At 39.1% G+C, this 27,687-nt stretch overlaps 1 protein-coding gene across 2 annotated transcripts in view; it reads right to left on the reverse strand.

Annotated features, from left to right (window-relative positions):
• PHLDB2 (pleckstrin homology like domain family B member 2) overlaps nt 1-27,687 on the reverse strand; it is a 173,454-nt gene that overhangs the window by 68,815 nt on the left and 76,952 nt on the right. For both annotated transcript variants that reach the window (XM_012554759.1, XM_004373693.3), the window contains exons 4-6: nt 14,932-15,075; nt 12,874-13,011; nt 3,037-3,165 (exon numbers count right to left, since the gene is read on the reverse strand). In XM_012554759.1, the coding sequence (XP_012410213.1) occupies nt 3,037-3,165; nt 12,874-13,011; nt 14,932-15,075 (411 nt within the window). The remainder of the gene's footprint in view (nt 1-3,036; nt 3,166-12,873; nt 13,012-14,931; nt 15,076-27,687) is intronic.

Here is a 27,687-nt window from a genome sequence, read left to right on the forward strand (position 1 = left end):
AACCAAACCCATTGCTGTCGAGTGGATTACGACTCTCAGCGACCTGATAAGACAGAGGAGAATCCTCACAGGATTTCCAAGGCTGTAATCTTTAAGGAAGCAGACTGTCACATCTTTCTCCCTCGGAGCCGCTGGTGAGTTCTAACTGCCAACCTTTCAGTTAACAGTTGAGCACTTAACCACTGCACCACCAGGACTCCTTAGGCTCTATAGTCAAACATTTTAACTGTATACTCTTGGGACTTGGGAAACATGATGAAAATCACCTAGTAGTACCTCCTCATTTTAAACATGAAGATTTTGAAGACCACAGAGGTTGAATGACTTGTCCAACATTAAAGGACAAACTGGTTGTAGAGCCAACGATGGGGGGAAAAAAAACCGTTGCCACTGAGTCGATTCCAACTCATAGCAACCCTATAGGACAGAGTAGAACTGCCTCATAGGGTTTCCAAAGAGCAGCTGGTGGATTTGAACTGCTGACCTTTTGGTTAGCAGTGAAGCTCTTAACCACTAAGCCACCAGGGCTCCAATGATAGTAAAGAAAAGTCTCCTAATTGTAGATCCACCACTCATCCGTCAGTTTTTCATACTGTGTGGCTTGCGTGTTGTTGTGATGCTCCAAGCTACGCCACCAGTATTTCAAACACCAGCAAGGCCACCCGTGGTGGACAGGTTTCAGTGGAGCCTCCCGACTAAGACAGAGTAGAAAAAAGGACCTGGCAATCTACTTCTAAAAACATTGGCCAGCGAAAACCTTATGAATAGTGAAACACTGTCTGATACAATGCCAGAAGATATGTGCATCAGGTTGGAAGGTACTCAGAATACAACTAGGGAAGAGCTGCCTCCTCACAGTAGAAACCAAAAACAAAACAAAAAATCACTGCTGTGAAGTCGATTCTGACTCATAGCGACCCTGTACAACAGAAGAGAACAGCCCCATGGGGTTTCCAAGGAGCAGCTGATGGATTCGAACTGCCGACCTTTTGGTTAACAGCCGAGCTCTTAACTACTGTGCCACCAGAGCTCCCCTCAAAGTAGAGTTGACCTTAATGACATAGATGGAATAAAGCTTTCAGGACCTTCATTTGCTGATGTGGCATGACTCAAATGAGAAGAAACAGCTGTAAAGATCCATTAATAATCAGAACGTGGAATGTACGAAGCCAGAATGAGCCTTAAAAGCAAGGATGGCGAGGCTTTATCTCACATACCTTGGACATGTTATCAGGAGGGACCAGTCCCTGGAGAAGGACGTCATGCTTGGTAAAGAAGAGGGTGAGCAAAAAAGAGGAAGACCCTCAATGAGATGAACTGACACAGTGGTTCCAACAATGGGCTCAAGCACAGCAAAGATTGTGAGAATGGCGCAGGACTGGGCAGTGTTTCATTCTGTTGTACACAGGGTCGCTATGAGTTGGAACTCGTAACAGCAACAACATATCACAGGGAACGATTCCATTGGTAGGCCCACATCAACTACATATCAAACACTTCTCATCAAATCACAATCAGATGAAAAACATATTCTGACTCTAAAGCAATGATTTAGACGTAAGTCCAGCCATAAATCTATGTTTTATGTGCAAAATCTTTCTAGAACTTACCTTAGGTATAATACTTGAGACAACATAGAAAATTATTTTTTTCTACTCATTATTATTTTTTTATTTCTTGTGAATTGCCACCTAATAAAGTTATTTGTAATAAACCAAGTTTTTGAATCTAGTTTAAATGCCTCGGAGGAAGTGTTGTAATGAAGTGGTATTCTAAAATATTTGAGATCAGAAGCGAAGTGGGATTACGGTAACACAGACAGTTCCTAGTATGAATAGACTTATCTTGAAATAAGTGAACTTTACACTGATTAAGCCAAAGGGATTGGTAAAGAGTTACTCAGGATCTTATTCCTGGAGAACAGAATACTGGATACTCTTTATTAAGAAGCTTTCAAGCTCTGATATACAGGGAAAAGTTTTAACTGTAAATTTTCATTACTTAGTCATGCTCTCGGAGGTGTTAAATATTTTCACATCAAAGGTCATTTTAAACATTTTCAGATGTGTGTCATCTCAACTGATGTTTCCACTTGCCCACTCCCAAGAAGGTACAGATATAATAACATGAATGAAACTAGACTTCCTTCCTACTCTGTGGATTCACTTAGGACCAATTACAATTATGTGACTCCTTTAAAGGTCCAACTCTGTTGAAGATGATTCCTCAGGTTCACAGTTTAGACGAAACAAGCAAGTTGTCAAGAAGCTACGAAGTGACCATTCCAGTGTTTGCAAAACAATCCACGGAGGAATTCTAGTTTTCAGAAGACAACCAGCGTGGATGTGTGAAGCACTGCTGATAAACTTAAATCGGCAGGGCTATGCTGCGTTAAGTTTTTAAAAATTGTGACGCTCGTCTGACAAAGTCTTGAGGGCAGTAACAAAGCCCTGCATCTTTGCTTCCAGTATTTGATTGTTGTGGTCATGCTAAGGAGTTCAATGTCACTAAGAAGCGGAAAGAAAAAGAAAATGGGGGTGAGGGAGGGAAGCAAACCAGAGAATGGGATAATTTTTGAACAACGGTGTAAAATCAAGCTAAGATAAAAAAAACCCTTTGCCGTCAAGTCAATTCTGACTTATAGTGACCCTAAGAAAAGGGGGGAAAAATACATTCAAGGGTAAATAGCACTCAAGCTGCTGCAGAGAATAAAAGGAGAGACGTCAATTGATTTAAATGTTACAATCTTGGTAACAAAAGATTTTGTTACTCTTTGTAACAAAACAGCTATTCTCTTTTGTTACAAAGAGTAACTCCAGGAATATGTTTGCATTATAAATAGGTGAAGAATTTTAACCAGGAATTTTTAAACTGATTATCATAGAATTATACGGACTTACAGCATGCATATTTCCATCTTAAAAGTATCTAATGACCAGAATTTATACAAATTTATGCTATGAAAGTATAAGTCATAGGCATTGGAACTTAATTAAAAACAAACAAAAAACTGGTGCATTCCTGTTTGCTACTGACCCTCTTCAGTTGCTGCTGTAATTGTTCCCTCATGGACTCAGGACAATTGTCCAGCTGGGTCTTCTGCTCGGAGTAAAGCTCCTGAAGCCTCTCTAGTTTTTCCCTTTCAGCATCAAGCTTTACCTTCTCCTGAAGTTCAGAAATCAGAAAATAGAAGAATAGAAATTATCTTCACACCCCAAGCACGTGTTAGTGAACATTTTCCAAGGGTAATACAAACAAATGTACACAAACACTAGGTATTCCATGAAACATACAGAAACATATCTTGTTAGTGACTAGGAAAAAGGAGTATAAGTGGAAGTAAAGACATGGTGGCCCCATTTCTGCATTGTCAAAATGTGGTCCACTTTGTTGGGTACTGACAATGACCTTCCCCAACTTCTTCCCTCCTGCCACAATGTTAAAAAAGCAGAAGGAGCAATAGGAATGTTGGTCAATGGTCAACAAAGAACAAAATAAATGCCAACAAAATCCATAACATAGCCTTGCAAAGAGTCACTTGTCAGAGAACCAGACAAAGGAAAGGGGCATTTACCCCAAGTACCATTATAGCCCAATTTGTTTAAGGCATTTATTAAGCAAGTTTTGGAAATTATTAAAATTCTCTTCTCAGGTCAGAGGAGTTCTGGAGCATTAGCTGATACTCTGGTCATATGAAACCATTCTAGTAGCTACTTGGCAAACTTTAGAGCTTAAGCAATAAGAAACTATGATCCCAAGGACAGCATCTAATTCAGAGGCTGAGAGCACTAGTAAAAATGTTACTACGCTGGCTGTTGTTGGAGAGAGTTCTGCAAGATTGGCAGAGAAGCAAGGGTAAGTTATATGAGGTAGCTTAGACACACAAAAAGTATGACATTTACTGAGGAGATATAGATGGCCCCATGATGACTAACCAAAAAAAAAAAACATGGACTGTGGAAAAAAAGATTAGAACATTCAGGAGTCAGAGAAAGAAGACAAAGGAGAAGATTACACTAAACCCCTCCAATGTCACACATGCCAACGTGCCCTGGACATTCTCCAGGATGTAACAGGCAAAACTGCAATCCAGTGATTACACAGCCTCACAAGTGCCACCTCTTAAACTGAGAAACAAAACTTCAATCTGTTTAGGGCCAGTCTTCCCAACTTGTTTTCCCTTTGTGATGCTCTGAACACTCAAAGCAAATTTTGGGTACATCCTCAGCCTAAACAAAAGCACGGTGCGAACCCTCTGTAAGGAAGATGGCCAACACTTTACTTTCCTAATTGCACTCTACGTGACCTGGTATAAATAAAACTGGTGTCTAAGTATATCATGGTAGATTTTTTTTTTTTTTAAAGATGTAGTTCTGAAACAGTCCTATAAAATTATACTTTTTTTTTTCCAGGCAATTACTCTGCTAACCAAAAGGTCAGGAGTTTGAATCTACCAAGTACTACTTGGAAACCCTATGGAGCAGTTTCACTCTGTCCTATAGGGTCGCTATGAGTCGGAATCTACTCACCAGCAATGGGGTAGGCAATTACCCTAACAGCAAGGCGTATGTAGCACCTTTTCATACGCAGATGGTAAAAATAGGAACCTAATCAACTTAAATGAATTAAAATGGAATGTCTTCTTTTAAATCATAGAACCTTAAGTTGAAAAGGGACCTGAGAAGACATCTACTCTGACCACCACTCCCCAGTTCAGGAAATTCTTGTGGCATATTTTGTGTTGGAATCCTTTCTGACTTCCAAAGACTGGAGCTTACTGCTTTTGGAGAAAGCCCATTCCACTGTAAGGCATTCCTAATTAATAGTTCTTTACATCGGAGTGAAGTCAGCCTCTCTCCCCTCATTAGTTCTAATTCTGTTCTCTAAGGGAATCACCTTGATGGAGTCTATGCCACTGTCCACTTGACAACCCTCTACAAGTGCTTTCCCCGTCTGCGCTTTCCTCCACCATGTTTTTCTTCACCACACCAAGAGCCTCAAGGTCTTAACTTAAAGTCAGTTCTTATCAGGGAGGTCAGTGTGGATGGAGCAGAGTGAGCTCAGGTCAGAGCGACAACAGAGGCTGGCTCATGCTGGTCCTGAGGTACACCAGGCACAACTGGAGGGTTATGGGACAAGGAATAACGTGATCTGATTTATGTTTTAAAGGAAACATGTTAGCTGCTGTGCATGGAGATCTGGGAGATTATTAGCAGGAATCCAGGTGAGAGATGATAGGTGCTTGAACCAGGATGGTGACAGTGGAGGAAGTATGAGATGGTCAGATTCCAGATACATTTTGAAGAATTTTCTGATGGGTCGGGTATGGATTGCGGGGGAAAAATGAGTCGAGGTTAAACAACCAAAAGATTCTACTTGCCATCATCTGATACGAAATAGGGCAGCTTTGGGGCCAAACATTGTTTTAAACATACTAAATTTGAGATGTCTACTAGACATCCAAGTGGACATGCTGAGTTTGAAACGGTCATATTGCTCTATAAGTGTGAAAAACAGCAGTCTTCTGCCCCAAGCATCCCATCTTAATTTCCTGATCCTGAGAAATAATCACTTTCATCTTTTCTAGTGGTTTCTTCTGTTACTTCCATATTTCAAATATCATGCTGTATTAGTCAGGTTATGTTTTGGTAACAAACTCAGAAATCTCAGTGACTTAACACAGCACAGATTTCTCTCTCACTGCTTCAAAGTCCAACGTGGGCAGTATCTGGAAAGTAAAATAGGGCTGAAGGAGGACAAAAGGAATCTCCACCATCAAAAAAAAAAAAAAAACAAAAACTACAACAACAACACTTTTAACTGATAAATCAATTCATCAGCTACCTGCTCTTTCCTGGACACAATCTTTTTCTCTTCTGAAGTAGCAAGAACCTGCTTACTGATGCTAGTTTGTTTGTATCAGAAATTCTGCTACTCTGAGCATCTCTTTTGTGTCCTTTATAATGATTAACGTGGTAGAAGGCACCAAAGATTGTGAACTCGTCCCCTTTCTTAGAGGAGACAGTGCAGTTAAATGTAGTTAGAGGTTCTGGGATGGTATCTGTGTAGTTCTCTCTAGGGCTGAGCCATTTGCCTTCAATTTCCTAAAATCTGCCCACTTAAAAGCCCTAAATGCTTTTTATTTTCACTTGTAGTGAATAGGCTGTAAGTAAATATATCTGAGTTTGTTTTATATTATCTAACAATATTACAACACTGAACACCTCACTTGAATTTTGAATAAATTTGAAAGTAACTGATTATTTTTGTGTGAATAGTTTCTTCGGGTCTCAAGCTGAATTCATGACTATAACCACAATAAGAAGGAAAGGAGAATGTTTCAGAGTCATTTTTTTCTTTCTATTTGAATATCTAATTAATAAAGATTAATTTTTATTGTGCTTTATGTGGAAGTTTACAGCTCAAGTCAATTTCTCATGCAAAAATTCACACACATATTGCTTTGTGACATTAGCTGCAATCCCCACAATGCAACAGCACACTCCTCCTAAAATTATACTTACTATAATTTATTTAAGGAGCCCTGGTGGTGCAATCGTTAAGCACTGGGTTGCTAACCATAAAGGTCAGTGGCTCAAACCCACCAGTGGCTCTGCCGAAGAAAAAACCTGGCAATCTGCTCCCATAAAGACTACAGACTAGGAAATCCTATGGGATAGTTCTACTCTGTCATATAGGATCCGTATGAGTCGGAATTGACTCGATGGCATGCAACAACAGCAATTTATTTATCTGAACGGCCTTGATTTCTTGTGTAAAGATATAGATTTAGATTCTTTAAAAGACGTTGTGGTTTAAATTTAAAACTATACGACATTAATATCTATACCAGTTCGAGTCTCTACTTTCTGCTTAAACTTTAAAATTTCATGGACAGTTTAGTAATATATATTCAGATTTATATATGCATTTTTTCTCAAAATGTTTAAATCCAGAAGTCAAACTGAGAATAGAACTAAATTATTAACATAAACTTGCCTGTCGATTTCTCTTTCCTGGCTCCAGAACAATTTTGCAAATTCAGAATCTAAAATCCCATCACATCTCAAACTTAATTTGCATTTTCAGAAAGGGACATGTCTTCTTTAACACAGCCTTCAAGATGCATACATATATCAGAAATTCTCAAGTCTTGCTAAGGGCTGAAGACATCTCAGTTCTATCACTAAAGTTTATACTTCTCCCATATCCATTTCAAAAATATGAGACTACTCTGGTCTTCTCTCATGCACACTTATCATATTTTTAATTACCGCAGGATTAGAACTAGAAGAGATCTCCTTTGCTTTCTATGCCATCCTTAACTAACTCCTTCAACCTTAATCATTTCTTAACAAGCAGAGGGTGGTGATATTTTTAATAATCTGTTTTAATAATCTGGCATTTTAATAATTCTGGCTGAAAAATGGCAGAACAGCTACTTAATGTAGGGCAGGGTATTACTTCAACACCTTTTGCTTTTAGGAAACAAAAGAAAGTGAAAATAGCATTCCTACTCCACATTTCAATCTAAAATGATTCTGCAACAACTTAAACTTCAGCAGAATATAAAGAAAATGTCCTCAATCTGTAAGGGCATGTTAGCTCCCTGGACACACCTACTATGCAGGAGCTGGAGGGGGCAACGGCATCACTACAGAAAAAGGGAGACCCACGTGTTCATCCGCAGTGAAACGATGCCAGGAAGACAGGTCAGCTTTAGCCTCTAGTTTCAGAATTAATATTTTTCCCCTAAATAAAACCAGCAATACACACTGTTGTCTTTTGGCTAAGAAAATGTGTTATTTCCTTATCTCTGGATTAAAGATGGCCCCATTTACATAGCAAAATAATTTTATCTAAAAAAAAAAAGTTCTATTTCTAGATACTGTACTGCCAAACCTTGCAGCAATTCTAGTTCAAAAAAGAAAGTTTAAAAAAAAAAGAAAACTATTCATTCCAGTTCAATGACTTATGTCCAATGCCCTAAAATTTAAAGTTATATTTGCTAGGAAACATAGACACAGTATTTGATAATATGGAAAGGAACTGGTCTGAAACACAGGTTTCAAATCTGAAAAAATCACCAAACTATTCCTCAGGTGCTCTCAAACTTTACTTATTGATAATAACAAGCATAGATAAACAACTAATAAAAAAAAACCTTGTGTTTATGTACTGCCTTCCTTCTGAAGTTTTCAAAACATTCTGCAATTCCATACAAGGGGGAAGTTAGAAGGATTATGCAAGCTGGCAGCATCAGAGCCTTCTGCAGCGTCTCTGTGGTTTATCATTGCCTTTGTGACCACTGTCTGCATCTCAGAACTGAAGCTCAGAGGGGCCAAAGCTCCAGGAAAGGAAGTAGAGGGAAGGATGAAAAAAGGACTAGTGGCAGGTGGACCGGGCTATAAATCACAGAGGGCCACAGAGGTAACAACACCCCTGCAAGAAGCCAGGAGACTCATCTGAACCAGAAAGAAATGAATACTCCTCTCTACTATTTATTGTCCAGGAAGTTTTCAAAGGAAAATTAACTCTAGGCAAGCAGTTAATTTGAGCTGAAAGTATCAACTTCTACAGTGAAGGTAAAATAAATTGATGAACAAAATTAATAGCATTTGAGGGTTTGGGGATTCTTGCTTTTTACATGTAAAACATTAAAACTGAGTGTTACTCCCCCCCATCAAGATTTAAACTGGTAAACTCACCTAGTCTAATTAAAAAAAACAAACAAAAGTAAACCCGTTTCCGTCAACTCAATTCCAACTCATAGAGACCTTATAGGACAGAGCAGAACTGCCCCATAGGGTTTCCAAGGTTTGGCTGGTGGATTCAAACTGCCAATCTGTTGGGTAGTAGCCAAGCTCTCGACCACTGCGCCACCAGCTCTCTCCTAGTCTACTTATTACAGGCATAATGATATTTTCCAAACCCCACACTGGACAGAACAAAACTTCTGTTTTTGTTTAAGATTTATTTTTAGCAAGTGAATTGAAATCTGTTTTTAATAAAATTAACAAAGTTCACTTTGTTAAAAAAATAAGATTACAAGGAAAACCCAGGATATACAAGGAAGCATTTTAAAAGGCAAGAACAGAATGTGTCTTCTCTGGAGACACAGCTACTTCTGTTAGCAGTGTTTTCACATTAACTTGTCTTCTCTCCATGTACTAACGAAATCCAGTCAGATCACAAATTCATTGCTAGATCTATTTAACACAGAGTGTATACACAGTCGAAGATAAAGCACTCATGGCTAAATTAAAATAGAAATCTGTATATGAAATTGGGCCTATATTTATATCCAAAATGAATTATTCATTTACCCACTCAATAACTATTTATAAAGGTACTAGAGGTAGAGAGAGGCAGTAGTGGTTCAGTGGTAGAATCCTGACCTTCCATGCGGGAGACCCAGGTTCAATTCCCAGTCAATGAACCCCATACACAACCACCACCCCATCTGTCACGCTTGTGTATTGCTATGATGCTGAACCGGCCTCAACAGAGCTAAGACAGACTAGGAAGAAAGGCCTGGTGATCTACTTCCAAAAATTAACCAATGAAAAGCCTACAGATCACAATGGTCCAATCCAAAATCATTGATGGGGATCACACAGGACTGGACAGCGTTTGGTCTGTTGTGCATGGGGTCACCATGGGTCATGGGCAGCTCACAACAACAAGAGAGGAAGAGAAAAGAGGGAATTTGATGAAGACTCACAAAGCACAGGTCACTTAGCTCTGTGGCCCTCCACCCTGACTGTGCATTAGAATAATCTAGGTGAGCTTTTAAACATACTGCTTCCCAGGCCCCAATTTAGTCAGAAATCTAGGGGCATAAGGCCTTGGGATTGATAGCTTTAAAAACTTCTCTAGGTATTTGTCTGAAGCAAAAGAGAAAGAAGGAACCCCGAGAATCAGATAAGGAACCGGACTACAGGACCAACTGTCTCCATGAACCATGCTTCCTCTACCTTGAGACCAGAAGACCTAGATGGTGCCTGGCTACCGCTACTGAATGTTCTGGTCAGGGTCACAATAGATGGATTCTGATAGAAAGGGAGAAAAATGTGGAACAGAACTTCAAATTCTGAAAGAATTCTGACTTACTGGACCCACTAAGACTGGAGGAATCCCCAAGGCTGTTGCCCTGAGATACTGTAAACCTTGAACTGAAAGTATCCCCTGAAGTCACCTTTTAACTAAATAGCAGTTAGGTCAAAAAGTAAGGAATATCATCCTTGAGTACTGCACTCTTTCAAAAAATTATGGACATGAGACCAAATGGACAATAGTTACTCTAAAGCATGGATAAGAAGGTTGTCGGGGGGTGAGGGTGGGGAGGGCAGGAGACTAAGTTAATGAGAATGAAACAACTAGAACGGAAATAACACGAATGTTGACACAATGTGAAGAATGTAACCAATGTCAACGAACAGTATGTGTAGAAATCGTTGAATGGGAACCTGTTTTGCTGTGTATACTTTCACCAAAAATAAAATAAAATTAAAAAAGAAATACAAATCAAAAAAAAAAAAAAAAAACTCTCTAGGTGATTCTAATATGCAGCCAGAGTTGAGAACCACTGATTTAGTCACCCAGGATTACGTACAAGCAAAGATAATCAACAATTTGATTTTTCTAATGAAGACACAGGGCATTAATACAGGATCCACCAAAAATTGTTCTTAAAATACCTGGTCTTCATACCTTTACTTCATGGTTAAAAAGGCCTCTCTTTCAAGTAACATACCAATTGTAAAGGAGGGATGGGATGACACCCAGAGCACATCTAAAAATCTCTAATGGAGGAAAGAGCCTTCTTCAGCTGTGAGAAGATACGATGCTTTTTAACTTCTCAGTGAAGTAGGTGGTGAGGTCTTCTCAGTGCCAGTGGGAGAAAAGTGGGCCAGAGGTTTGAGCAGAGGGAAGTATGAAATTGTTGGGTCATAAAATGATAGAAGAAGCTTATTTGAGAAACACAGCAGTGCTGCCAAGCAACGGTGGGTCTCTATTGAGTTAGAGTGTCAATAACATGTAGTAACACCATTCAAGACCTAGTCCTGTTTCTGTTTCTATTTCCCTTATTCTACTCTGGAGTCGCTCACCCAGAAGTGGTTTCTGCCATTTTTCACACCTTATGATGACAGACAATAATCCCACCTTCTAAGACCAACTAATCCTCTAACAGCTGCACGAGCTGGCTCCATAATTCAAACTGCCAGCAGGCCCCCTCCTATGGATAGCCTTCTTCGAGCCACCAAAACAGTAACAGGAAAGATGGAGATGGCCTCCCCGGTTGGGTCTTCCATGTTCCTGGACTTCCACCCCTACCTGAGGCCTAAAGAATATAACACAGCTTTTCCTGCGAAGTGAGATTTAGCACTGACTTGACTTGCTTCACTTTGTGTAGACTTTGATACTAACGACAGTTAGACAAATAGAATGTATAGGCTGTGCAGTATGTGGGCCACACAAAGATAAACAACTGCATGCGTGAGGAAGGCGGATGGACTCACAGGGAACATATCTCATCCTCTGTCCTGAAAGTTTTCCACTATGACATAAATAGTATAATACTAACGAGTATCAAAACAAGACATCTGACGTCTCCAACGAAAGTTGTTTGCTGTATCAAGCAGTGCAGGATCTCTGAAAAGCATAAGCTGTTAACTGGATCCTCCTATACAGCAAAATTAGAAAGTGAATCCTTTACTTGGTTTTGAGTTTTTAAAGAAAAGTATACTTACTACCCAAAAAGATTCTTTACTCTTTTAAAGTCTGGAGATAGAATGAGTATTCATAAAATTGAATACGCAAAAGCCATGCAGTTTAATTTTGACAAACAGGCAACCAAAAAAACCAATGTGTAACTTTTAACTTGACTTCCATTTCCCACATCATTTTGAGCTCATTCTCTGGCACCAAGATCACATGCCCTTATTTATAGATCTTGAACAAAGAAGGGCCTAAAAAGGAAGCCACATTCAGCAGAAATTCTTTGCACACATTACCACTAGAACTTACTTAAGTTGAAACTTTTTTTCCTTTTCTTAGCTCAGTGGAGAACACGGCAAACAGGGAAGAATGTGGCAAAGCTCATTTGCTTTTTCTTTCCTAAACTGGAATTTTATTTATTTATTTATTTGGTTTAATTCAGCTAAAACTAACTCCAAATGGGAAAGGAGAGTGATTCATAGTATTTACCAAAGAGAAAATTAATAAACAGACGAAAAACCCAACTACCACCCTGAACTCTAAGAACTGCTAGTAATATTTCATACTCTCCCTAACAGACGTCAGCTAACATTCAGGCTGTGGCCTGAAATGTGGAATAAAGCCTTTTTCAGGGTAAGTGTCAGCTGTGTTTCACAGGCAGTTTGCATTTGGCAGTGTGTGAAGACCCTCCCAAAACATCAATGCATTTTTCAAAGAGCAGTGCACTTGCATTGAAGACAATGACAAGGCAAGACAGATGAGATGAATGGCTCCCATTCATCTTTTTAATAAACAGAAACATGAAAAGAAACGAGGCAACCATATCTGAATATGCTTAAGCCATCCCTGCAGGGGACCAGCAGTAAAGACAGAAAAGCTAGTGGAAAAAAGCACTTCATTCGTCTTGAGGATGATAAGCTGTCATGAACATAGGCCCACAAATGATACACACTCTGCTGTATCAGCACCTGCTGCTCAGTACCTCACAGTTCTTCACCTGTGACAACTCACCTGATCTGGCGACTTTTCTCTACTGCCACTGTCACCAGGAACATGACACGCAAATCAAAAATCATGGTAATTACACTCAACATTTAAATTCAAACGGCACCACCTCTTTGCCATAAAGGTTGCATTCAAATATGAGTTTACCTTGGTCTTTTCACCAACAATGTTCTTTTCCAGTTCTGCTATTTTCTGGTTTAGATGATCCAAAATCTCTTTCTCCTTCATAAGTTCAGTTGTTTCAGATTTCTGTTCTCCATCCAAAAGTGCACATTCCATATCCAACTGACAATACACAACAGAGTTCAGAAATGTTTTCCATTCTGAGAAATTCTCACTACCTACTTTAGAGACGCATTTTTAGTAGCTACAAATTTCAAAAAATACTACTGTGTCAGTCAGTATCTTGGGGCCTAGAGAACACACCAGAGAGTCATATGAAACTCAGGGCTTACAGAAGAAAGCCAGAGAAACCAGAACACAATTGCTAAGAAAGTTAATTATCACCAAATTTTTCTATTATAACTCCTTTTCTGACTACTTCTCAGTGATATTTTGCCTATTTACTTAGACTCAGGCTCAAGCTTGAACCATCCTGGGAGCAGCTATGTCTCTCTTTATCTCTAGACCAAGAAAAGTGAAAGTTTCACCAAGCCCAGCATTCAAGGCCTGCATTCCTAGCAGTGCCAGCGGGAGGGGCTTCCAAGGTCTGTGAGTAAGACGACAAGTGGGCAGTTCCCTTACCCTGACAGGGCTGTCCACATCATCTGTGATTATAGACATGCAGGTCCCCCTAGACAGAATTATTTGCTCCTTTTCACTCCATGGAAGTAACATAAGAATTGCCACTAACTTTCTTCTGTTACAGTGATAAAATGTGTGTCTGTTGCCTTTCTAGTCTGCAAACCTATAGAAAGCTGAGTCTATGTTTGAGTTACGTATGCATCTCTCCTGAGTGTCAGCACAATGTCTGATTCACAGTAAGCATGCTCAGAAAAGGTTTGTTTCATTTGAACTCAAACACCCAACTCCAGGGTCCCTCAGCTGACAGACCTTGTGGGACAAGCCAGCAAGTATACATTAGTTAAGACCAATCCAGGTATACATAAAGTACATTAAAGATGGCTTGGCATACAACTCAACAATAAAAAGACAAACAACCCAGTCAAAAAAATGTGCAAAGGACATGAAGATATACAAATAGCTAATAAACACATGAAAAGATGCTCAACACCATTAGTCATTAGGGAAATGCAAATTAAAACCACAATGAGATATCATGTCATATCCACTAAGATGGCCGTGTTAAAAAAAAAAACTGGTGTTGGTGAAGATGTGGACAAATAGGAACCCTCATCTATTGCTGGTGGGAATGTAAAATAGCTTAGACATTGTGGAAAACAATCTGATGGTTTCTCAAACAGTTAAACATAGAATTACTATATGATCCAGCAGTTCCACTCCCAGGTATATACCCAAAAGAATGGAAAACAGAAACACAAACAGACATATGTACACCAATGTTCATTGCAGCACTATGCACAATAGTCGAAAGACGGAAACAGCCTAAATACCCAACAATAAATGGATGGATAAACAAAATGTGGTATATACATACAATGGAATATTACTCAGCAATAGAGAAATGAAGTTGTGATACATGCTATGACATGGATGAACCTCATAAACATCATGCTGAGTGAAATAAGTCAGTCACAAAAGGACAAATATTTTATGATTCCGCTAATATGAAATAATCTAGAACAGGCAAACGTATACAGACCTAAGGAGGGAGAAAAGGGGACTCTGCTTAGGAGACACTGAGCTTCTGGTAAGGGTAATGGAAAAAGCTGGAAGTGGATCATGATGACGGTGGCAAAACATGATGAAAAAAATTAATGTCACTAAATTATACATGGGAAGAACGTTGAAATGGCGAATGTCTGGTTACATCCCTAAAAAACACAATTTTAAAAAACGGCTTAACATGTTTATCTCACCCAATTTCCAAAAAAAGAAAGAAAGAAATGTAAAAAAAAATGGCACTTGTACCCTTCACATGGTACCCATTCAAGAACTGTTTGCTCATGTTGACAGCTATGGATTTAGCCTACAAGGCCAGTGCCCTCATGAGAGTCAATATTTTTAAATTAAAGGAAAGAAAGAAAATGGAGAGGCGGGAAAGAGTGAACTTGTGGCTTATACCTCTCTGGAAGATTCATCCATCTGGTCATTTATATCTTTGATTTTTTGTTTGAGTTCCTCGAGGTTGTTCAAAATTATAATCCTGGACTCTTCCATTGCAGCCAACTCCTGTGTCCTCTGTTCTTCACTTACGCTCTCTGGGGTCTGTGATTAATCAACACAGTAAAGAATTATTCACATTTCCATTGCAATAGTTCCCAATTTATAAACCAGCCACAGGCCTAGTATTTCACAACCTCCATGGCCATCTGGATTCTAAAAGCATTCCTGCGATTGTTTAGTTGGAAAATCTAAATGCATTTTCCCATGGAGACAATGTCACACTCTGCAGTTAGGTTCTTAGGTTAGCTCATACAACCAATTTAATTCACAAATGTATATTTGTGTTCTACAGATGAGGAAGCTGTGGTCCACAGAGACTGAAGTAATTTCTCCAAGGTAGAGATATGCAGATAACACAACCTTGCTTGCTGAAAGCAAAGAGAACTTTAAGTACTTACTAATGAAGATCAAAGACCACAGCCTTCAGTATGGATTACACCTCGACATAAAAAAAATCACAAAAAACCTCACAACTGGACCAATAAGCAATATCATAATAAACGGAGAAAGACTGAAGATGTCAAGGGTTTCATTTTACTTGGATCCACAATCAACACCCATGGAAGCAGCCATCAAGAAATCAAACGGTGCACTGCATTGGGCAAATCTGCTGCAAAAGACCTCTTTAAAGTGTTGAAAAATAAAGATATTCTTTGACTAAGGTGTGCCTGACCCAAGCTGTGGTACTTTCAATCACCTCACATGCATGAAAAGCTGAACAATGAATAAGGAAGATCGAAGGAGAATCAACGTCTTTGAATCACTGTTGGTGAAGAATATTGAATACACCATGGACTGCCAAAAGAACAAACAAATTTGTCTTGGTAGAAATACAGCCAGAATGCTCCTTAGAAGAGAGGATGGTGAGACTTCGTCTCACTTACTTTGGACATGTTAACAGAAAGGACTAGTCCCTGGAAAAGGACATCATGCTTGGTAAGATAGAGGGTCAGCGAAAAAGAGGAAGACCCTCAATGAGATGGACTGACACAATGGCTGCAACAATGGGCACAAGCATAACAACGATTGTGAGGATGGCACAGGACCAGGCAGTGTTTCTTTCTGTTGTACATAGGGTCACTGTGAGTTGGAACCAACTCAGTGGCACCTAACAACAGCAGAGAAAGTTCAGCAGTGTAGAACTAGAACGTAGACAGGGATCTGTTGGGCACGAGACTACCTTCATTACAACCTCCATATTGTCTCTCATTTCCAAATGAGTAAATCTCTTTTCAAATTCTCTTGAATCTCTAGCAGTAGTATTGGTTCCCACTGCTAGGATTATCTGCAAATGAGCATTCAAGCTTATTATTTCCTTCTCAACACAAAGTTGAAGAGCAAGGACACACTGTGCTTGGCCCTGTCTCACTGAAATGTTCCACAAAGTAAAGAACCAGAAAAATACAAGCTTTATCATTTTGGTGACCCTCAAAATAATTTAAGAACTACACACTTAATATTAAGTTAATTCATATTTCACTTTTCGCTAGTGTACTGCTGTCTTTGTCCTGGAAGACCTTGTTCCTATACAATGTTTAAGACACTAGTGGGGCCACATGGACATTTGTGATCTGAAGCAGGACAATGGCCACCATTTGTAAAATTATTTCATGGAACAGCTGAGTTCCCTGGAATTAACAAGAAAGAAATTAAATGAAAGAGGGCATACTTATACCCATAACCAGAGTACGACAAATGTCCAGGGAAGAAAAGAATATTGTCACTCATATCCACTGCCAAAATTGGACTGTCTATTGTTTGAGAGCCCCTCTTAAACCCCCATGAGGTTACCCTGAGTCAGAATGGACTTGACAGCAGCTGGTTTTACTGAGTAAGAAAAGAATATAGTGATCTGAAAATTGTCTCTTCTTTAAAGAATTTCAGTCTAGTACCTTAGATATCATCTGATGGCGGCCAATATTTCTGTTAAGTCAAGTGTTTTAAATTTAAGGAATGCCAATATTGGCATATTATTTATTTAATTTTTATCTTGTAAAGAAGTAATTTTTTTGGATCAGTAAGTCAATAATTACACAATTTCCCAACTGGAAACTGAAAAAAGCAGCCCATATAAGTAAATTATTGAAGATGATTCACTAATTACTGAAAGGAATATTCAAATTAAACACAGAAACCATTAAAATTTAGTGCACCTCACAAAACTCACTGAATTTATTTTACAATCCCAGTAATTTCAAGATATCCATCATATTGTATACTTCATTTTTACCCTACTTTGCTACTCCTTAAGGAGCTTAGACAACTGACAAGTATCTCGGGTTTGTTAGAACAAAGGTATGCAGCCTCCCAAGTTTTGACATTTAGCTTTTTAATTGTCATCTTAAGTCCAATGTCTTATCGACTAATAAAACAACTGCTGAACTTTTCATCACAGACAATGAATCCCACTGTCCTAATACTTAGGTGCCTGCTTTAGGCCATGAGGAATGCCTGTCATAGTGAATGGCATTCCAAAATCACTGCCAAGTAATCCTAACAGGAAGGCCTCACAAGGGCCAGTATCCTGTTGGGTCAATGGTGAGAGTACACATTAGGTTTCAACTTCCAATGTGGTTTAAAAATATTTCTCCCACTGGTGGGAGCAGAGTATTAATAAAGACAACAACTGAACAATCTGCAAAACTACAAACTTTATAAGTAAGTAGGGGATGAAGACAGGCAACAGTAGAAATTATAAGGATCTGCAACTGACTGGAAGAGATCCATATTCATACTCATTCCAAAGAAAGGCAATCCAACAGAATGTGCAAATGATCACATAATACCATTAATATCACATGCAAGTAAAATTTTGCTGAAGATAATTCAAAAAATGGTTACAGCAGAACATCAACAGGGAACTGCCAGAATAACAAATTATGGATAACACTGGGAAGAATGGGAATTCCAGAACACTTAATTGTGCTCATGTGGAACCTGTGCATAGACCAAGAGGCAGTCATTTGAAGAGAACAAGGGGATACTGCGTGGTTTAAAATCCAGAAAGCTGTGCATCAGGATTGTGTCCTTTTACCATACTTATTCAATCTGTACACTGAGTAAATAACCCGAGAAACTGGACTATATGAAGAAGAACGGGTCATCAGGATTGGAGGAAGACTCATTAACAACCTGGGATATGCAAAAGACACAACCTTGCTTGCTAAAAATGAAGAGAAATTGAAGCACTTACTAATGAAGATCAAAGACTACAGCCTTCAGTATGGATTACACCTCAACATAAAAATAAAAGTCCTTACAACTGAATCAATAAGTAACACCATGATAAACAGAGAAAAGATTGAAGTTGTCAAGGATTTCATTTTACTTGGATCCACAATCAACACCCATGGAAGCAGCAGTTAAGAAACCAAACGACACATTGCATTGAGCAGATCTGCTGCAAAAGACCTCTTTAAAGTGTTAAAAAAGCAAAGATGTCACCTCGAGAACTAAGGCGTGCCTGACCAACCCATGGTTGTGCGACTGTGCATGCGATCGCCTCATATGCATGTGAAAGCTAGACAATGAACAAGGAAGAGAAGATGGAAGAAGAATTGATGCATTTGAATTATGGTGTTGGCAAAGAATATTGAATATACCGTGGACTGCCAGAACGAACAAATCTGTCTTAGAAGAAGTACAGCCAGAATGCGTCTTAGAAGTGAGGATGTCAAGACTTCATCTCACATACTTTGGACGTTATCCTGGAGAAGGACATCATGCTTGGTAAAGTACAGGGTCAGGGAAAAAGAGAAGACCCTCAACTCGATAGACTGACCCAGTGGCTAGAACAGTGGGCTCAAACATACCCACAGCACGACTGTAAGGATGGCACAGGACTGGGCAGTATTTCTTTCTGTTGGACACAGGGTGACTGTGAGTTAGAACTGACTGGACGGCACCCAATGACAGCAAGAACATAAGGATATGCATAACCGAAGTCTTTAGAAAACTTATCACAAAAAGTGTCGGTATCTAATAACAGACTAAGAGGCTATTTTTCGCAATAAATGCCATCTAGGAAATGACTGTGTTTTTTCTTTATAAAATGCAAAATCTTTAAGAGGCAGCCTAAATCTCTGATTTGTAATAGGATGGGGTGAGGATACTGTAATCTCATTTATTAACCAAAGAAGAAAATCAAATAGAAAACAGAGGATATGTTATCCATTAAATAAGCTTTGGTTTTATGGTGACAGATAAAGTTGAAAATTTTAAATGTATTCCCTTCATTTCATCTGGTATTTTCTCACAATAGGAGTCCCTCGGTGGTATGAATGGTTAATACACTTGGCTGCTAACCAAACGATTGGAGGGTTAAGTCCACCCCATGGCACCTTAGAAGAAAGGCCCGGAGATCTACGTCTAAAAAATCAGGCACTGAAAACCCTGTAAAGCACAGTTCTACTCTAACACACATGGAGTTGGAATACACTGCAAAGCAACCGTTTCTCACAGGAGTGGGCAGGATTCCACTGACGGAGTGATACATTTTAATAAGCACTTTACACCTCCATGTGCATACCCAAATACGCCATCACTGGGATAACAATCCACACAGAGAAAGGGGAGAGAGGGTGGGTTGAGACACTTTCCTCCTGTCCTTTTTTTGGGCAGATATCTTCTTATAGACCTTGTGCATCCAAAGGAGGTGGGGGTGCAGGGACTTTATGCGACAGGTAGAATAATTACTCAAAAAGAGAAGTGTGAACTACGCTAAAGTCAGGTAAGTGGTAGGTTCAGAAAGAGCCATTAAATTTAGCAAACTTCCGTACACGTAGAAATTTTTGAAGTGGTGTATCTCTGGCTATATATATATTTTCACCAAAAAAGAAAAAAGGTCCTCCAAGGTCGAGAAGAGAGAGGGTTGACATGTTGTGGGGTTGTTAACCAACGTCATAAAACAATATGCGTACTGACTATGCAATGAGAAAATATTTGTTCTGTAAACCTTCACCGAAAGTACAATTAAAAAAAAAAACTGGAAAAAAAATTAGCAAACTTCCAAGTTCATTCACTTCTTTTACTGTTAGGTAAAATAACATGTTTCAGACTCAAAAATCCCAGGTTTCCTAAATATCATTAAAATCTTCGTTTCGTTAAATCGGCCTAGAGTGTTTGCCACATTCCTCTCTTCTCCCTTTACCCCTAATCGATTAATTATAAACATGGTACTTTGTTAAGCAAATAATTCAGTGCTCAGACTACTCCAAGAAGAATGTCCAAAACAAATGCCCAGGCCTTTATATACTTATTTATTTTAAGAGTTCTATCTCCTGCCTTGAGGTGATATATACCTAGAGTCTGCCTTTGAAAAGTTAATAATTAACTCACTCCTTGGAACCCATCAACCTCTCACTGGCACTCCTAGGCTGCTGGGTGGTAACCTGAGGTGCCCTTGATGTTTGTGGTCTCTAAAGCATGCACAGTCTCACATCTCCTGGAACAACAGCTGCTGCTCTAAACTTCAGAGGCCTCCTAACCCACTGCAGCATATCTGTGCAACTAAAAACATCTGCCAGGATCTGCTCATTTACACACCAACAGCCTTCTTGTCACAGCCTTCTCCAGACGAAACCTATCTCCCAAAAGTCAGTCCTCAGAGAGAGTACATAGCTAACAAAATCTAGCAGATGTCTATGAAGGAAACAAAGTGAAAGTATTTCAGATGAAAAGAAGGGAAGGAGTTCTCAGGGGCCTCATGGCTGATGGCAACAGCTCCTGTTTCCAATGATGGATCACTCGTGCTGCCTGGGCACCAACGCCTTTTAACTTCCCTCCAGATTCCAGGTTCTCACAGCCACAACATTCTGCAGAACCATTCTCCACCGAGGGTTAGTACGAAGTCCCTGGGTGATATACAGGGTGAATTTAAAGCACTTGGCTGCTAACTGAAAAGTTTGGAGGTTCGAGTCCACCCAGAGATGCCGCAGAAGAAAGGCCTGGTGAGCTACTTCTGAAAAATCAGCCATTGAAAACCCTATGAGCACAGACCTACTCTGATACACATGCGGTTGTCATGAGTCGGAGTTGACTAGATGGCAACTTTTTTTTTTTTTTAAGGTAGACATGTCATTAGAAGAAGGAAAGGATTAATATCAAGCATGGATTTAACAGTCCAGAATCCGTAATGTATATGATGCGAGACTTCAACAGGTAGAAAAGGACTTCAAACTCAGTGGAAAAAGTCTTGTTGCAGTGAAAAAAAACAAACAAAACTAGAAACAAACACACATACAAAATTCCCTGAATACTGCTCCATGTGATAAATTACTTTCAGAATACAGCACCACGATAACATCTTTCTCTTCAAGGATGACTGTGCGTCCTTTTCTTACAACAAAAAGTTAACAAACATATCTTTTTGTTGTTGGCCATTATTGCCAAGAATCTCAGAGTAGAATTTAATCGTCAGAGTTATTTGTGATTATCCCATAGCCGTCGAGTCTATTCTGACTCCTGGAGACCCCATGAGCTACAGAGTAGAACTGCTCCACAGGGTCTTCTTGGCTATAATCTTTACAGAAGCAGATTGCCAGGCCTTTCTTTCCAGGCACCACTGGGTGAGTTCAAGCCACCAATGTTTAAGTTAGCAGTCCAGCAGAAACTGTTTACACCACCTAGGGGCCTGAGGTTTCCTCCTATTTACTGTTTTTGGTGTCCTACTTTTACTCTAAATCTCTCTTGGAAAAAGTACAGCCAGAATGCTCCTTAGGAGCAAGGATGGCAAGACTTCATCTCATGTACTTTGGACACATTATCAAAGGGACCAGTCCCTGGAGAAGGACATCATGCTTGGTAAAGCAGACGGTCAGCAAAAAGGAAGAAGGCCCTTGACGAGGTGGATACACACACTGGCTGGCTGCAGTGATGGGCTCAAGCATAACAATGATTGTGAGGATAGCGCAAGACCAGCCAGTGTTTTGTTCTGTTGTACGTAGGGTTGCTATGAGTCGGAACCGACTCAACAGCACCTAACAACTTTTATTCTAATAAAATGTATATCTTTTATTGTACCCTCTTTCAAGTCCTTTTTAGAAAGCGGTGATGACTATTGTTTTTAGTTTATACAGAAAATAATTTTTAACCTATGTGGAAAAAATAACACCAAATGATTTTCTTTGAACTCCACTTAAGAAATCCTCAAGTTTGGAAGATCTTCTAAAATCATAACATAAACTCAGAGGACAAATTAATAACTAGGACTACATGTAAATCTTAAAGAATCCCTGGGTGGTGCACATGGCATGCTAACTAAAGGTTGGAGGTTCAAGTTCACCCAGAGGTGCCTCAGAAGAAAGGCCTGGCAACCTACTTTAGAAAAATCAGCCATTGAAAACCCTACGGAGCACAGTTCTCCTCTAACACACATGGGATCACCAGGAGTTGGGGTTGACATGACAGCAACTGTAAGTCCAAAAAATACCATAAGCAAAGTTTAAGGGATGACCACTTGTGATAAAAGACATAAATAGCTCTTCCCATCCCATCACCACTGAGTCAATTCCAACTCATAGTGACCCTACAGGACACAGCAGAATTGCCCCACAAGGTTTCCAATGCGGTAACCATTACAGAAGCAGACTGCCACATCTTTCTCCCACAGAGCGGCTGGGGGTTCAAGCCACCAGTCTTTCAGTTAGCAGCCGACTGCTTAACCACTGTGCCACCAGCTCTTACTACTTAAACAGCTCTTACTACTCAGTCAAAACAAGAAAAATAAAACAATAAAAAACGGGTAGAGATCATGAATAAGTGGGTCAAAAAATACTAATAAAAATATTTGTAAATGCCGAACTTTATACAAAATTAAAGAAAAACAAATTAAAAAAACATTAGTTTGGCAAATTGAAAAAGTGTGATAATATTCAGTGTTGACAAGGGTAGGAGAAGACGGTTCGTTCATAAACTGTTAGAAAAAATTTCACATGGTAATATATGATGTTTTAAGTGGTATAATTTGGAAATCCACCACTAGTCTGTCAGTCTGTCACACTGTGGTGTCTTGTGTGTTGCTGTAATGCTGGAAGCTATGCCACCGGTATCTCAAATACAAGAAGAGTCACCCATAGTGGACACGTTTCAGCAGAGCTTCCAGACTATGACAGACTGGGAAGAAGGACCTGGTGATCTACTTCAGAAAAACCTGGCCACTGAAAAGCTGATGAACAGCAGTGGAACATTGTCTGATACGGTGCAGGAAAGTGAGCCCCTAATGTTGGAAGGCACGCAAAAGACGACTGGGGAAGAGTTGCCTCCTCCAAGCAGAGCTGACCTGAATGATGTGGACAGAATCAAGCTTTCGGGACCTTCATTTACTGATGCGGCATGACTAAAAATGAGAAGAAACAGCTGCGTCATCCGTTAATCATCAGAACGTGGAATGTATAAAGTATGAATCTAGAAAAATCAGAAGTTGTCAAAAATGAAATAGAATGCATAAAGATCAATACCCTAGGCATTGGTGAGCTGAAATGGACTAGTATTGGCCATTTTGAATCAGACAATCATATGGTCTACTATGCTCGGAATAACAAATTGAAGAGGAAGGGTGTCGCATTTCATTGTCAAAAGAACATTTCAAGACCTATCCTAAAGTACAATGCTGTCAGTGATAGATAATATCCATATGCCTACAAGGAAGGCCAGTTAATACAACTATTATTCACTTTTATGCACAAACTACTAAGGCCAAAGATGAACTGAAGATTTTTACCAACTTCTGCAGACTGAAATTGATCAAACATGCAATCAAGATGCACTCATAAATTACTGGTGATTTGAATGCAAAAGTTGGAAACAAGGAAGGATTGGTAGTTGGAAAATATGGCCTTGGTGATAGAAACAACACCAGAGATCACATGATAGAATTTTGCAAGACCAACGAATTATTCATTGCAAATACCTTTTTCAACAAAATAAACTGTGACTATACATGTAGACCTCCAGATGGAATACACAGGAATCAAATCGACTACATCTGTGGAAAGACACAATGGAAAAGCTCAATATCATCAGTCAGAACAAGGCCAGGAGCCAACTACAGAACAGGCCATCAGATGCTCATATGTAAGCTTGAGTTGAAGCTGAAAAAAATTAGCACAAGTCCACAAGAGCCAAAGTATGACCTTGAGTACATCCCACCTGAATTTAGAGACCATCTCAAGAATAGATTTGATGCGCTGAACACTAATGACCAAAGATCAGAAGAGCAGTAGGATTAAATCAAGGACATCATATGTGAAGAAAGCAAAAGGTCTTTAAAAAGACAGAAAAGAAAGAAAATATCAAAATGGATGTCAGTTGACACCTGAAACTTGCTCTTGAGTGTAAAGCAGCTAAAGTGAATGGAAGAAATGATGAAATAAAAGAGCCAAACAGAAGATTTCAAAGGGCGGCTCTAGAAGACAAAGTAAAGTATTATAATGAAACGTGCAAAGACCTGGGGTTAGAAAACCAAAAGGGAAAAACACATTAAGCAATTCTCAAGCTGAAAGAACTGAAGAAAAAATTCCACATTCAAATACTGAACGATGCAGAAAGCATCAAAACAAGATGGAAGGTATACACTGAGTCACTGTAACAAAAGGAATTGGTCGGCGTTCAACCATTTCAGGAGGTAGCATATGATCAAGAACCAATGGTATTGAAGGAAGAAGTCCAAGCTGCACTGAAGGCACCGGAGAAAAACAAGTCTCCAGGAATTGACGGAATACAAATTGAGATGTTTCAACAAAAGGATGCAACACTGGAAGTGCTCACTCATCTGTGCCAAGAAATTTGGAAAGCACCTACCTGGCCAACTGACGGCAAGAGATCCATATTTGTGGCCACTCCCAAGAAAGGTGGTCCAACAGAATGTGTAATTTATCTAACAATATAATTACTATCACATGCAAGTAAAATTTTGCTGAAGATAATTAAAAAATGGTTGCAGCAGTACATCGACAGGGAACTGCCAGAAATTCAAGCTGGATTCAGAAGACGACGTGGAACCAGGTATATCATTGCTGATGTCAGATGGATCTTGGCTGGAAGCAAAGAACACCAGAAAGATGTTTACCTGTGTTTTATTGACTATGCAAAGGCATTAGACTGTGTGGATCATAACAAATTACGGATAACACTGCAAAGTATGGGAATGCCACAGCACTAAATTGCGCTCATGTGGAAACCATATAGATCAAGAGGCAATCATTCTAGCAGAACAAGAGGAGAGCGTGTAGTTTAGCGTCAGGAAAGGTGTGCCTCACGGTTGTATCCTCTCACCATAGTTATCCAGTCTGTATGCTGAGCAAATAATCCGAGAAACTGGACTATACGATAAAGAACGTGGCATCAGAATTGCAGGAAGACTCAATTAACAATCTGTGATATGCAGATGACACAACCTTCCTTGCTGAAAGTGAAGAGGACTTGAAGCACTTACTGATGAAGATCAAAAACTACAGCCTTCAGTGTGGATTGCACCTCAATATAAACAAAACAAAAATCCTCACAACTGGATCAATAAGCAAGATCATGTTTCCTCCGTTTGGAGGCAACAGTGAAGTTGTTAAGGATTTCATTTTAGTTGGATCCACAACCAACACCAATGGAAGCAGCAGGCAAGAAAGCAAAGGACACATTGCATTAAGCAAATTTGTTGCAAAAGACCTTTTAAAGGGTTAAAAAGCAAAGATGTCACTTTGAGGAGCCATGGTGTTTTCAATCTCCTCATATGCATGTGAAAGCTGGACAATGAATAAGGAAGACCAAAGAAGAATCAATGCTTTCAATTATGGTGTTGGCAAAGAATATTGAATATACCATGGACAGCCAGAAGAATGAACAAACCTGCCTTGGAAAAAGTACAACCAGAATGCTCCTTAGAAGCAAGAATGGTGAGATTTCATCTCACTTACTTTGGACATGTTATCAGGAAGGACCAGTCCCTGGAGAAGGACATCATGTTTGTTAAAGCAGAGGGTCAGCAAAAAAACAGGAAGACCCTCAACGAGATGGACAGATACAGTGGCTGCAACAACAAGCTCAAGCTTAACAACAATTGTGGGGATGGCACAGGACTGGGCAGTGTTTCCTTCTGTTCTTCATACCATCACTATGAGTCAGAACTGGCTCCATGACAACTAACATCAAGAACAACAATTTGGAAATACTGACCAAAATTAAAAATATACAAACCCTTGACTGAGCAGTTCCACCTTTAGCAACTGACCCTACAGATATATTTGCAGAACTCTGTAAATATATATATTTATATATCCTGGGATATTTGCTGCTTATAGATTTTATTAGCAAAAAACTGGAAACACATTAAACAGTACCCTCAAACATTATAATACTAGTCAGCCATTAAAAAGAATGTGCTACAAAGCAAGCATTAACATAATACAAAACACTGAAAAATTACAAAGCATCTTTTCTGACAATAAAGCCATAAAAGTAGAAATCAGTAACAGAAAAAGAAAACAAAAAAAATCAAATACTTGGAAAGTGAACAACATCTTGCTCAAAAACGACTGGGTTATAAAAGAAATGAAGGACGAAATAAAGAAATTCACAGAATCAAATGAGAATGAAAATACATCCCACCAGAACCTTTGGGACACAGCAAAAGCAGTGCTCAGAAGTCAATTTATAGCAATAAATGTACACATCCAAAAAGAAGAAAGGGCCAAAAGCAAAACATTAACCCTACAACTCGAACAACTAGAAAGAGAGCAGCAAAAGAAGCCCTCAGGCACCAAAAGAAAGGAAATAATAAAAATTAGAGCAGAAATAAATGAAATAGTGAATGGAAAAACAATTGAAAGAGTTAACAAGATCAAAACATCAACAACATCGATAAACCATTTGTCAGATTGACAAAAGAAAAACAAGAGAGGAAGCAAATAACCTGAAGAACAAATGAGACTGGCAATATCACAACAGATCCAACTGAAATTAAAAGAATGATAACAGAATACTATGAAAAATTGTACTCCAACAAATTTGAAAACCTAGAGGAAATGAAAAAATTTCTAGAAACACACTACCTACCTACTAAACTAACACAAACACAAGAAGAGACTGAAGAAGTCATTAAAAAAACTCCCAATAATAAAACGTCCTGGCTCTGATGGCTTCACTGGAGAATTTTACCAAATTTTCAGAGAAGAGTTAACACCATAACTACTAAAGATATTTCAGAGCATAGAAAGGGGATGGAATACTCCCAAACTCATTCTATGAAGCCAGCATAACCTAAAACCAGACAAAGACACCACATAAAAAGAAAATTACAAATACCCCTCATGAACATAGACACAAAACTCCTCAACAAAATTCTAGCCAAGAGAATCCAACAACATACTAAAAAAATAATTCACCATGACCAAGTGGGATTCATACCAGATACAGAGGGATGGTTCATCATTAGAAAAACAATCAATGTAATCCATCACATAAATAAAACGAAAGACAAGAACCACATGATCTTATCAATTGATGCAAAAGAGGCATTTGACAAAGTCCAACATTCATTCATAATAAAAACTATCAGCAAAATAGGAGTAGAAAGGAAATGCTTCAACATAATAAAGGGCATTTATACAAAGCCAACAGCCAACATTATCCTAAATGGAGTCTGAAAGCATTCTCCTTGAGAAC

The sequence above is a fragment of the Trichechus manatus genome, unplaced genomic scaffold (assembly GCF_000243295.1).
Source record: "Trichechus manatus latirostris isolate Lorelei unplaced genomic scaffold, TriManLat1.0 scaffold00026, whole genome shotgun sequence".
In the NCBI taxonomy this organism is placed as follows: domain Eukaryota; kingdom Metazoa; phylum Chordata; class Mammalia; order Sirenia; family Trichechidae; genus Trichechus; species Trichechus manatus.